This window comes from Zophobas morio, unplaced genomic scaffold (genome assembly GCF_036711695.1).
Source record: "Zophobas morio isolate AGI-343-1 ecotype UQ-CSIRO unplaced genomic scaffold, CSIRO_AGI_Zmor_V1 ptg000007l, whole genome shotgun sequence".
Lineage (NCBI taxonomy): Eukaryota > Metazoa > Arthropoda > Insecta > Coleoptera > Tenebrionidae > Zophobas > Zophobas morio.
Genome location: NW_026972112.1, coordinates 6,498,427 through 6,512,288, shown reverse-complemented (window position 1 = coordinate 6,512,288; position 13,862 = coordinate 6,498,427). Strand labels below are relative to the sequence as shown.

Genomic DNA, 13,862 nt, shown 5'->3' with positions numbered 1-13,862 from the left:
GTTTCGACTTTTCAATTATTCGATTCCCCAATTTTTCGTCATTTCTGTTTTAAAATTTTTCAATTATTCGATTTTTAAAATTTTAGATTTCTCGATTTTTCAGTTCTTCGATATTTCTATCTTTCAATTTTTAGAATTTTAAAATTTTTTATTTTTGGGTTTTTTGGTTTTCCAACTGATCGATTTTTAAATTTGTTCGACTTTTCGAATTTCCGATGTTTCAAGTTTCCCATTCCTCAATTTTTCGACATTTCAATTTTGAAAAATTTTCAATTTCTAGAGTTTTTTTTATGTTTTGATATTTTAAATTTTTTTTTGGTGTTTCAATTTCTCGATCTTTTAATTTTTCGACTTCTCGGTTTTAGATTTTTCGATTTTTTTAATTGAAATTTTTTCAATTTTTAACTTTTCGATTTGTTCATCTTTGATGTTTCGATTTTTCAATTATTCGATTCCCCAATTTTTCGTCATTTCCGTTTCGGAATTTTTCAATTTCTTGATTTTTTAGTTTCTCCATTATTCAATATTCCAATTTTTCAATTTTTCGATTTTTAAAATTTTAGATTTCTCGATTTTTCAGTTCTTCGATATTTCTATCTTTCAATTTTTAGAATTTTAAAATTTTTTATTTTTGGGTTTTTTGGTTTTCCAACTGATCGATTTTTAAATTTGTTCGATTTTTCGAATTTCCGATTTTTCAAGTTTTCGATTCCTCAATTTTTCGACATTTCAATTTTGAAAAATTTTCAATTTCTGGAGTTTTTTATGTTTTGATATTTTAAATTTTTCAATTTTTTGGTGTTTCAATTTCTCGATCTTTTGATTTTTCGACTTCTCGGTTTAAAATTTTTCGAATCATCGATTTTTTTAATTTGAAATTTTTCAATTTCTAACTTTTCGATTTTGGTCCATTTTGATTTTTCGATTTTTCTACTTTTTGATGTTTCGATTTTTCAATTTTTCGATTTCCCAATTTCTCAATTTTTCAGTATCGATTCTTTAATATTCCGATTTTTTTGTTTCGATTTGTTTCTGAGTTTTGAATTTTAAAATTTTATTTTTCAATATTTTTGATGTTTCGATTCTTTAAATTTTCAATCGATTTTTGATTTTTCCATTTCTGGATTTCTCAAGTTTTCAATGTGTCGATTTTTCAGTTTTTCGATCAATTTTTCCTGTTTTTCAATTTTTCGATATGTACCTATTTAAATTTTAAATTTTTTGATGTTTCAATTTCTCGATCTTTCAGTTTTTGAATTTTCCGATGTTTCGATTTTTCAATGTTTCGTCATTTCTGTTTTGGAATTTTTCAATTTTTAAAATTTTAGATTTCTCGATTTTTCAGTTCTTCGATATTTTCTATTTCAATTCTTCGAATTTCATTTTTGGGTTTTCTGGTTTTCCAACTTTTCGTTCAATTTTTCTCGTTTTTCAATTTTTCGATATGTACCTATTTAAATTTTAAATTTTTTGATATTTCTATTTCTAGATTTTTTGATTTTTCGATATTTTTATTGTTCAATTTTTCGGTATTTTTATGATTCTAGTTTTAAAATTTTAGTTTTTTGGACTTCTTAGTTTTAGATTTTTCGAATTTTTTAATTGAAATTTTTACAATTTTTAACTTTTCGATTTCTCGATCTTTTGATGTTTCGATTTTTCAATTGTTCGATTCCCCAATGTTGCAATTTTTCTAATTTTAAAATTTTTGAATTTTGGGTTTTTTGGATTTCCAACTGATCGATTTTTAAATTTGTTCGATTTTCCGATTTTTCAAGTTTTCGATTTCTCAATTTTTCGACATTTCAATTTCTGGAGTTTTTAATGTTTTGATATTTTAAATTTTTCAATTTTTTTGGTGTTTCAATTTCTCGATCTTTTGATTTTTCGACTTCTCGGTTTTAAATTTTTCGAATCATCGATTTTTTTAATTTAAAATTTTTTAATTTGTTACTTTTCGATTTTGGTCTATTTTGATATTTCGGTTTTTCTACTTTTTAATGTTTCGATTTTTCAATTTTTCGATTTCCCAATTTCTCGATTTTTCAGTCTCGATCCCTTAATATTCCGATTTTTTTGTTTCGATTTGTTCCTGGATTTTTTAAAGTTTTGAATTTTAAAATTTTTCAATATTTTTGATGTTTCGATTCTTTAAATTTTCAATCAATTGATTTTTGATTTTTTCATTTCTCGATTTCTCAAGTTTTCAATGTGTCGATTTTTCAGTTTTTCGTTCAATTTTCCCTGTTTTTCAATTTTTCGATATGTACCTATTTGAATTTTAAATTTTTTGATATTTCGATTTCTAGATTTTTTGATTTTTCGATGTTTTTATTTTTGAATTTTTCGGATTTTTAAATATTTTAATGTTTCGATTTCTCGATACTTCAGTTTTTGAATTTTCCGATGTTTCGATTTTTCAATTTTTCGATGCTTTAAGTTTTCAATCTATCGATTTTTTGATTTTTCCATTTCTCGATTTCTCAAGTTTTCAATGTGTCGATTTTTTAGTTGTTCGTTCAATTTTTCCTGTTTTTCAATTTTTCGATATGTACCTATTTAAATTTTAAATTTTTTGATATTTCGATTTCAAGATTTTTTGTTTTTTCGATATTTTTATTATTCCAGTTTTAAAATTATCGATTTTTCGATCTCTGGATTTTTAGTTTTCCGATATTTTTATTTTTCAATTTTTCGAATTTTTAAATTTTTTGATGTTTCGATTTCTCGATCTTTCGATTTTTCGATAATTTAATGTTTCGTCATTTGTGTTTTGGAATTTTTCAATTTTTAAAATTCTAGATTGCTCGATTTTTCGACTTCTCGGTTTGAGATTTTCCGAATTATCGATTTTTTTAATTTAAAATTTTTAAATTCGTAACTTTTCGATTTTGGACTATTTCGATGTCTCAATTTTTTGATTTTTCGACTTTTCGAATCCCAATTTTTCAATTTTTCAGTTCTCGATTCTTCAATATTCCGATTTTTTTAGTTTTGATTTCTCAGTTTTTCAGTTCTTCGATATTTCTATTTTTCAATTTTTCGAATTTGTTAATTTTTGATTTTTCGTTTTTTCAAATGAGAGGTTCAGTCGAAATAACCTCCAACGAATTTTTTACGCTCGGACTAAGTAAAATCCTTCCGACAGTTTATTTATTTTCTTGACAACAATTGACGTCAAGGAATGTCCTCCAGCTGCAACTTAAATTTTACTTCAGAGTAGTTTTTTTATCGCGACCTTTGATTCACGAGTGCAATGCTGTAAATAATTGACTGGCTTTCATGTGCATGAATTACCTTAATGCAACATTTATGAAATCAATATGAACTAAGTACCTACTGGATTCAAAAATTTCACTTCTCTCTCTGACATAAATTTTTTCTTGAATTACAAAACTCACGAAAATACATCGGTCGCTGTTTTAGAAGGTTAACGGTGACATCAACAGTGATGCATGTGGAGATATGTTATAATTTTATGAATAAACGTCACGTCTGCACGAGAAAGAATATTTTTATGGAAATTAATTCAAATGAAATGAATATTTAATGTAAACAGATAGTCGTTAAGAAAGTTTTGAATATTAAAACTACTAAGATTAGTTTGAAGTACTAGCTGTATTATTATTATTATTATTAAAATTGTGTCAGAAATTACGTTCTATCATTATAGAAATGATAACAAAGCCTGGTAGGTCTACGTTATCAAACACCTCACACAATTAATGTACAAACGTCACTTTAAAGCAACATGTAATAATAACTACTAATAATAGTTATGTCATACAGTTAAAAAAATGACGTTAATGTGTTAAAATAATCAACGGTTTAAATGTAAAACACTTTAATTTCACAATTATCACCACTAAACGGAAAAATAAAAGAAAGAAAAATGCGAATGACGTTATTTAAATCGTTCAGCGATAACGAATAATGTAGTTTAAATTTCCACACAGCTATTTTTTAAACGATTTGTTCACCAATTAAAATGAATTAATAAAAGTTTGAGCTGGCTTTATTAATATGGTACTTCTTGTCTTTTCCAGTCGATATGAATATGGAAAGGAAGTACCAATATTTCCACGATAAATAATTAAGTGCATCATCAGAATTACGTGCCAAAATACGCAGATAACCTGGATAAACAAATATTTATAATAATCTAATCGCTTTGTACTATTCCAACATTAATCAGTAAATTTTCGGTTTAAAAAATCTTAATGGATCATAAAAACTTCCGTCTCAATAAATTACCTGAGTTAATAAAAAACTACAATTATGGTGTATCACGTACGTAGTTAAAACGCAAATTGCACTTTTTTACGCATCTAGAGCAGAAAAGGTGTTTGTTATGTCATTGTTGCAAAACATCCTCCATGTTAAACAGATCGTAGGTCAAATAAACCGACACCTGTAGGTCAACAGCGGTTTTCCTCGTCACCGATGTGCGCGTGATACTTAAAAACAGCGAAATTTGACATTCCGAGGAAAATTAAGCGTCACGATGACAAGGACGGGTCATAAATCGACGCACTACGTCGAATGCAAAAATTAAACACATTTAGATGGTAAAAATGCAGGAAAAAACCTTGGTTAAAGTTGTCACAGTGTGTTTAACGAGAAAGAATAAAAATTGTGTTACGTGTTCGCAAGTTCTTTTTTTAAATTTGAACATTATTCGACTGTGTATTATTATTACGGGTACGAAAAAATCTATTTAATAATTATCTAATTAATGTATAACTCGTCTCTACTTAGAGGTTTGAAGATCCAAGGTCACTGGGTGTGTTAAAAAATGCAATTCTTTCAACGACTACAAATTGTAAATACGATTAAAAAATTACGTTAGTTAGTTATTTTTGCCAATTTTTACTTACAAGGAATTGTTAAATACATATGATAATATTTTAACATGCACACAATATTGAATAAACAAATATTTAAAGTTAAATAAAATTTAAAGTGAAACTTTAAAAACATTTAAATTTGTGTCACTTTAACAGTTATTTTTTCCCAGTCTAGAATTGTACCTGCAATTAAACATACGTGACAATTCCACTTAAAGACTCTTTAATTACAATACGCCGAAATACGAACACATGTTCCGAGAATTAAATAATCGATACTAGTAACATCCAGACTGAAATTAAAATAATCACGAAAATTGTGACCACAAAACCGATGGATTTCGGGCCTCGGAAAAATATTTCTTTTGGGCAAAACGCCCGAGTGAAAGCTTTTGCATATTTTTTAATAAAACATGACCTCGCAAAATGATAAAAACAGAAACTAGCTGAATAGTTTAAACATTCTGGCTCTGATTTGTGAAGAAATTGTTCAACCTCAAAATTTTTTAAGTCGTCAACCAATGGGCAGAATTTATTAATTTTTCTGTTTGTCAAACTACAACAGTTTTATGCAAATTGTGATTTTAAAAGAAATGAAAATTCAATTACGCAGTTTGACACACTTTTTATAAAAGCAAACAGGACTATCAGTGCAAAATTAATTGAACATAAATTTGTGAATTTGCATTAATTCCAAGTTTTTACATTATTATGTATGTATGAAAAGCAATTATCACTTAATATTAAAACAAAAATTTTCTCTCTGAATTATCATGCGAATAATCGGGTTTTTAATATGTTAAGGCCGATTTATAAACTTGCCGTTGACGTTGCCGTTGGGTTTTCAAGCAATCAAATTGCCGTAAAATATCGATCGATATTTCCTTATACAAATTTTCCATTTTAAACACATTTTAAATTTTATGTAGTGAAAAGAAGTCTACACATATTAAAATAAAAAGGCAAAATGTAAGCCCGCCCACCCACCCTATCTCAATTGTGATCATTTTTTTTATTCGCCGTGAACCAAGGGGGCTTGACTGCAAAATACTTATTTCTTTACAAAAAATTAAAAACATGTTTTTGAATATCGTGTTTTTAAAAAAATACCTTGTACATTAAGAAAAACAGGCAAAATATAAACCCCGCCCACGCCCATGATTTTTTTTATTCTTAGGAACTTAAAAGACGTTTAAAATGGTACATTTTTGTAAGAAAATATGGATTTTGCAATTATGCTCCTCCCCTAGGTCTACCAACTTTTTTAAATTTTCGATTTTTTGAATTTTGGATTTCTCGATTTTTTTCGATGTTTCAGTTTTGGTTTTTCAGTTTTTCGATTCTTCAATTTATCTTCTATTTTTCAATTTTTCGGCTTTGCGATTTTTCAAAATGTCGATTTTTTAATTTTTCGATTTCCTGATGTTTCGTGACTTCAGTTTTGGAATTTTTCAATTTCTTGATATTTCAGTTTTTCGATTTTCAATTTTTTAAATTTTAGATTTGAGCTTTTTGATTTGTCATTTTTCGATATTTTAATTTTTAAATTTTACGATTTTTTTGAAGTTCGATTTCTTGACATCTCGGTTTTTCGATTTTTAAATTTCTCAATTTTTCAACATTTTAATTTTTCAATTTTTTACTGTTTCAATAGCTCGATCTTTCAATTGTCGACTTTTTAGATTTCGATTTTCCGATTTTAAAAATATTTGAGTTTTCGATTTTTTAAATTTCTTGATTTCTCAATATTCCAATTTGTCGATTGTTCGATTCCTCAACATATATTTCGATTTTTCAGTTTTTCGATTCTTCAATTTTCCGATTTTTTAAATTTTGGACTTTCGATTTATGAATTTTTCAATTTTTTGATTTCTTGACATCTCTGTTTTTCGATTTTGAAAATTTTTCGACTTTTCGACTTTTAAATTTCTCAAATTTTCAAGTTTTGCATTTCTCAATTTTTCAACATTTCAATTTCTGAATTTTTGAAATTTCGATTACTCGATCTTTCGATTTTTTTGACGTTTCGATTTTTTAAATTTTAGATTTTTCAGTTTGTTGATGTTTCAATTTAACAATCTTTCAATTTTTCGACTTCTCGGTTTTAGAGATCTCGAATTTTCAATTTTTGATTTGTCAATTTTTCAATGTTTAGTTTTGGGTTTTTAAAATTTTTCCATTCTCCCCTAGGTCTGCCAACGATTTTCAATTTTCGATATTATAATTTTAGAATTTTTCAATTTTTCGACACTTCAATTTTCGATTTCTCATAAATTTTCGATTTTTTGAATTTTCGATTTCTCGATTTTTCAGTTTTTGGATTCTTCAATTTTCCTTCCATTTTTCAATTTTTTGGCATTTCAGCTTAGGGGTTTTTCAAAATGTCAATTCGTCAATTCTTCGATTTTTTTGACGTTTCGATTTTTCGATCTCTCGGTTTTTTAATTTTTCGATTTCCTGATGTTTCGTGTTTTGGAATTTTTCAATGGCTTGATTTTCAATTTTTTAAATTTTGGTTTTGACCTTTTAGATGTTTAATTTTTCGATATTTTAATTTTTAAATGTTACGATTTTTTAATGTTTCCATTTCTTGACATCTCGGTTTTTAGATTTTTAATATTCTTCGAATTCTCGATTTTTGAATTTCTCAATTTTTCGACATTTTATTTTGAGAATTTGTCAATTTTTCAACGTTTTAATATTTCAGTTTTTTACTGTTTCAATTGCTCAAGCTTTCAATTGTCGACTTTTTAGATTTCGATTTTCCGAATTTTAAAATTTTTGATTTTTAGATTTTTAAAATTTCTTGATTTCTCAATATTCCAATTTTTTTTCGATTGTTCGATTTCTCAACATATATTTCGATTTTTCAGTTTCTCGATTCTTCAATTTTCCGATTTTTTAAATTTTGGACTTTTGATTTATGAATTTTTCGATTTTTCGATTTCTTGAATTCCCGGTTTTTCGATTTTCAAAATTTTTCGACTTTTCGACTTTTAAATTTCTCAAATTTTCAAGTTTTGGATTTCTCAACACTTCAGTATTGAAAATTTTTCAATTTCTGAATTTTTTGATATTTCGATTACTCGATCTTTCGATTTTTTTGACGTTTCGATTTTTCGATCTCTCAATCTTTTACTTTTTCGATTTATTGATGTTTCAATTTTTGATTTCTCAATTTTTTTCCCACTTTTCAGTTTTAGGATTTTTCAATATTTCGATTCTTCAATTTTTCGATTTTTGGATTTCGCGATTTTTAAATTTTAGATTTTTCAGTTTTTAAATTTATGAATTTTTTTCATTTTTCGAGTCCTTGAGTTTACAATTTTTGGATAGTTTAATTTTTTTTTAATTTGCCGTGAACAAAGTGGGCGGAGCTTAACTGCAAAATACTTTTTTCTTTGCAACAAATTAAAAACATGTTTTTGAGTATCGTATAGTTCAAAGAATACTATGTACATTAAAAAAAAGGCAAAATATCAACTCCGCCCACCCGCCCTATCTCAATTGTGATGATTTTTTTTATTCTTAGAAACTTAAAAGACGTTTAAAATGGTAAATTTTTGAAATGAAACAAGGATTTTGCAATTAAACTCCTTCCCTAGGTATGTCAACGATTTTCAATTTTTGTTATTACAATTTTAGGATTTTTCAATTTTTCGACCCTTCAAATTTTCGATTTCTCAATTTTTTTCATTTTTCCATTTTTCGATTTTTCTATGCTTCATTTACCAATTTCTCAATTTTTGATTCTTCAATTTTTCGATTTGTCAGTTTCCCGAATAATCGATTTTCCTTTCCCAACTTTTTTTTAAATTTTCGATTTTTTGACCTTTCGATTTCTCGATTTTTCCATTTTTTCGATGTTTCAGTTTTAGTTTTTCAGTTTTTCGATTGTTCAATTTTTCCTCCATTTTTCAATTTTTCGGTATTTCAGCTTTGGGATTTTTCAAAATGTCGATTCTTCACATTTTCGATTTTTTTGACGATTCGATTTTTCGATCCCTCGATTTTGTAATTTTTCGATTTCCTGATGTTTCGTGATTTCAGTTTTGGAATTTTTCAATTTCTTCATTTTTCAGTTTTTCGATTTTCAATTTTCCGATTTTTTAAATTTTGGATTTTCGATTTATGAATTTTTCAATTTTTCGATTTCTTGACATATCGGTTTTTCTATTTTGAATTTTCGGTTTTCTGAGTTTTTCAAATTTTAGATTTGATCTTTTCGATTTTTCATTTTTCGATATTTTATTTTTAAATTTTACGATTTTTTGATGTTTCGATTTCTTGACATCTCGGTTTTTCGAATATTAATATTCTTCGACTTCTCGATTTTTCGACATTTCATTTTGGCAATTCTTCAAATTCTAGATATTTCAATTTTTAACATTTTAATTTTTCAATTTTTTACTGTTTCAATTGCTCGATCTTTCAATTTTCGACTTCTCAGAGTTCGATTTCCGATTTTTAAAATTTTTTATTTTTCGATTTTTTAAATTTCTTGATTTCTCAATATTCCAATTTTTCGATTGTTCGATTCGTCAACATATAGTTCGATTTTTCAGTTTTTCGATTCTTCAATTTTCCGATTTTTTAAATTTTGGATTTTCGATTTATGAATTTTTCAATTTTTCGATTTCTTGACATATCGGTTTTTCTATTTTGAAAATTTTTTGACTTTTCGACTTTTAAATTTCTCAAATTTTCAAGTTTTGGATTTTTCAATTTTTCAAGATTTCAATTTCGAAAATTTTTCAATCTCTAAATTTTTTGAAATTTCGATTACTGGATTTTTTGACGTTTCGATTTTTCGATCTCTCGATTTATTGATGTTTTTTAAATTTTAGAATTTTCAGTTTGTTGATGTTTCAATTTAACAATCTTTCAATTTTTCGACTTCTCGGTTTTAGATTTTTCGACTTCTAGATTTCTCGAATTTTCAATTTTTGATTTCTCAATTTTTCCATATCTTAGTTTTGTTTTTTTTTTTAATTTTTCCATTCTCCCCTAGGTCTGCCAACGATTTTCAATTTTCGATATTATAATTTTAGAATTTTTCAATTTTTCGACACTTCAATTTACGATTTCTCAATTTTTTTCATTTTTCCATTTTTCGATGTTCCGATGCTTCAATTTTAGGATTTTTCATTTTTGATTCTTCAATTTTTCGGTTTCTCAGTTTCCCGAATAATTGATTTTTCTTTCCCGACTTTTATTAAATTTTCGATTTTTTGACTTTTCGATTTCTCGATTTTTCAGTTTTGGTTTTTTAACTTTCCGATTCTTCAATTTTTCTTCCATTTTTCAATTTTTCAGCATTTCAGCTTTGGAATTTTTCAAAATGTCAATTATTCAATTTTTCGATTTTTTTGACGTTTCGGTTTTGTAATTTTTCGATTTCCTGATGTTTCGTGATTTCAGTTTTGGAATTTTTCAATGTCTTGATTTTTCAGTTTTTTGATTTTCAATTTTTTTAATTTTGGATTTTTAAATTTTGGTTTTGATTCATGTTTCGATATTTTAATTTTTACATTTTACGATTTTTTAATGTTTCGATTTCTTGACATCTCGGTTTTTCGATTTTTAATATTCTTCGACTTTTCGATTTTTAAATTTCTCAATTTTTCGACATTTCATTTTGGGAATTTTTCAAATTCTGGATTTTTTAATTTTTCAATTTTTTACTGCTTCAATTTTAAATTTTTGATTTTTCGATTTTTCAGTTTTTAAAATTTTTTGATTTCTCAATTTCTCGATATTCCAATTTTACGATTGTTCGATTTCTCAACATAGATTTCGAATTCTCAGTTTCTCAATTCTTCAATTTTCCGATATTTTAAATTTTGGACTTTCGATTTAAGAACTTCTCAATTTTTCGATTTCTTGACATCTCGGTTTTTCGATTTTCAAAATTTTTCGACTTTTCAATTTCTCAAATTTGCAAGTTTTGGACTTCCCAACTTTTCGAGTTTAAAAATTTTTCAATTTCTGAATTTTTTGATATTTCGATTATTCGATCTTTCGATTTTTAATTTTTCGATTTATTGATGTTTCTGTTTCTCAATGCTTCGATTTTTTTCAATTTTAGAGAAAATTTTCAATTTGTTGATGTTTCAATTTACCGATCTTTCAATTTTTCAACTTCTCGGTTTAGGATTTTTCGCCTTTTAGATTTCTCGAATTTTCAATTTTTGATTTCTCAATCTTTCCATGTTTCAGTTTTGGCTTTTTTTTAATTTTTCCATTCAATTTTGTCCCCATTTTTCAATTTATAGATATTTCAGTTTTGGGATTTTTCAATATTTCTATTCTTCAATTTTTGAATTTCTCGGTTTTTTACTTTTTTGATTTTTAAATTTTAGATTTTTGAGTTTTACAATTTATCGATTTTTCATGTTTGGAGTCCTTGGTTTTTCAATTTTTCGAAATTTTATTTAATTTTACATAATAGTTTCTTGGGGAGAAAAAAAAATCATCACAATTGAGATAGGGCGGGTGGGCGGGGTTTATATTTTGCCTATACGTAGTCGTCTTTTCAGGACAAGAAACTAAAACATGTTTAAAATGGTAAATTCTTCTAAAGAAATATGGATCTTGCAATTAAGCCCCGCCCCTCGATCTGACAACGAATGAAAAATTCATCACAATTGAGAATTGAGATTGGGACGGGTGTGGGTGGGGCCTAATCTTTGTCTTTATTTTTCTTAATATACACGGTATTCTTCGAACAATACTCAAAAAGTTTTGCAGTTAAGCTCCGCCCCCTTGGCTCACGACGAATAAAAAAAATCATCACAATTGAGATAGGCGGGTGGGTGGGGCTTACATTTTGCCTTCATTTTCTTAATATACGTAATCATTTTTCCACAACAAAAACTTAAAACATTTTGAAAATGGTAATCAACCTAAATCCACTACGTTAATATTGTTAAGTGCGGTCATTTTAAGACATTCAAATGAGACCTTTTAAAGTCAAGTGCAGCAAGGGCAGCGTTTCCGCTGCCGATATTGAATGCACACTTCATTGCATAGTGGACGTCAGAACCTATAAAGTTACGTATTTGAAACGAAAAAAGTAATAAATTTAAATCACAGTCTTTATCACTACTAATCCCCTTATCTTTATTAGTTTTTAAACATTCGCGTTTTTACATACTGCTTTAAAAACACAAACTTCGGTTTTTTAACAAATAAGAAACTCAATTTGTTGCTAATTCAATGCTTAATAAGTGAAAATAATATATCGCACAGCGGTGGATTTGAAACTAATTGTACACAAGAGAGATGAGTGGAAGGAGACGCTATTATTAAGAGAAAGAGAGAGTTGCGTACAACTTTCCAAATTTTGTAGGAAAAACCGCTACTGCAATTTCAAGAAACGTTTCAGATGATACATACTGTGACTAAAGTGGAATATTTAAAAAAAAATTAATTTACCCAATCTAAAATTTCTTCATTAATTTACTCGTAATATAACTGGAAAATTCGGCAGCGGTTGCTATTCAGAGACAAATAACACAATCTGGTGAATAAAGCACAACAAAACTAATTTTAAATTTACACAATAAGCAACTACTTTTGCAAAGAGCCTTGAACATGAAGATAAACCATGTTGAAAATGAACTGTGAAAACCGTTATCAAACAAATTTTCTAAAAAATTAACCTGAGTTATGAAATGTCAAATTTGATAAGTTGTTATTTTAAGAAGCGTCCTTACATCACACAACAAACATTTCTTACCTGCTTTAACTACCAATTTTGAGTCTCATTTCACTTGAAAGATTTTCAGTGTTAATAAAAAATTGTGATTGCAACAACTGATTTAAAAAATTATTTGACATATCTTTATCTTGTTTCTTAACAAAACTTCCACTACAAACGTAGTCTGTCCTTGTCTCACAACCCCTCTTTGTTAGACATTAGTTAAAAAATTAGAAGTAGTTTACCAGTTTATTGTTTGCTTTAAAAATGGTTCAATTGTGATTCACCTACTTGGCCATTGTTACCGTTTCGGGGGCGCCACGCATGAATATTATCATTTTATCAGAGACCCTATTTTTTTAATGTTCAAACTCATTAGGGACTGATATACTTCAAGGTCAAGTTAAAAGATGGATGATAGCATGTTTGTTGTCAATGGAGTTTTATACATACTAAATTATGTACGGTGCTGTGATCATTGGACTTTTCGCCACAGCCTATCTGGAGACAGTTCTTGAATAAACAGATCCATAAATTTGGTCCAAGACACCCACAGTCGGCGCAAACGGGTCTCTGGAACACCACAAAACTGAGTAAACTGGCGACATGATGACAGGAGATGTTACCTCTCTCGAACTTAGTATGTTGGCAATTGGAATGTTGGTGGCAGTCGATAAGTGGCTGCAGCTGTATCGGTGCATCTTAACTACAACAAAAACACTGTTTTAGAGTGACAACACGCTGTTGTAAATTTGAAAATCACATGATTAACCGCGAGAGTAAAATTGAAATTCAAATTTCGTGGACGTTTGGGTAACAATGTTTTGGAATAATGGGAAAATAAACACGAATTACATAAACAGGGTACCTACTTCCTGATACTGTGTGAAATCGCGCCTTATCCACATTCAGTCAATTATTATTAAAGAAATCGAGGAAATTTGCTGATCAATGACATAAAACTAGGTTAGGTTCGATAAATTTTCTTTGTTATTTGATTTAATGAAGCGCCCACTTGATTCTAAACAATTTTTATTAAATTATCTGCTATCCAAACACCACTAGCGTAAAAAATATTGGATGCACTGGACGAAAATTTACCTTTTTTCAAACAGGACACATCCACACTTGTCCACAGCAAAAAAATACTATCGAACACGGGAAAATAATAAATGACAAATTAAAATAAAATTATTATTACATGATACTTGTGATTTATTGACAGAAATTCTAATAAGAGTGACACTGACGTTTCACGTTTTTTCTGTCATTTATTTTGTTACTAGAACCGTCAACAGAAGCGCCACCTGCTT

General features: G+C 27.6%; 1 protein-coding gene across 5 annotated transcripts in view; it reads right to left on the bottom strand.

The window, feature by feature from the left end:
- LOC135124380 (ubiquitin carboxyl-terminal hydrolase 20) overlaps positions 1–13,807 on the bottom strand; it is a 43,966-nt gene extending 30,159 nt beyond the window's left edge. For 2 of the 5 annotated variants that reach the window (XM_064049411.1, XM_064049415.1), the window contains exons 1-3: positions 13,651–13,807; positions 13,176–13,255; positions 13,003–13,122 (exon numbers count right to left, since the gene is read on the bottom strand). In XM_064049411.1, the coding sequence (XP_063905481.1) occupies positions 13,003–13,122; positions 13,176–13,250 (195 nt within the window). In that variant the 5' untranslated portion in view covers positions 13,251–13,255; positions 13,651–13,807. Of the gene's footprint in view, positions 1–12,588; positions 12,693–13,002; positions 13,123–13,175; positions 13,270–13,421; positions 13,503–13,650 lie in introns of those variants that run through there. The other 3 variants (XM_064049412.1, XM_064049413.1, XM_064049416.1) reach the window with 3 other exon arrangements.
- Between the last annotated feature and the right edge of the window lie 55 nt (positions 13,808–13,862).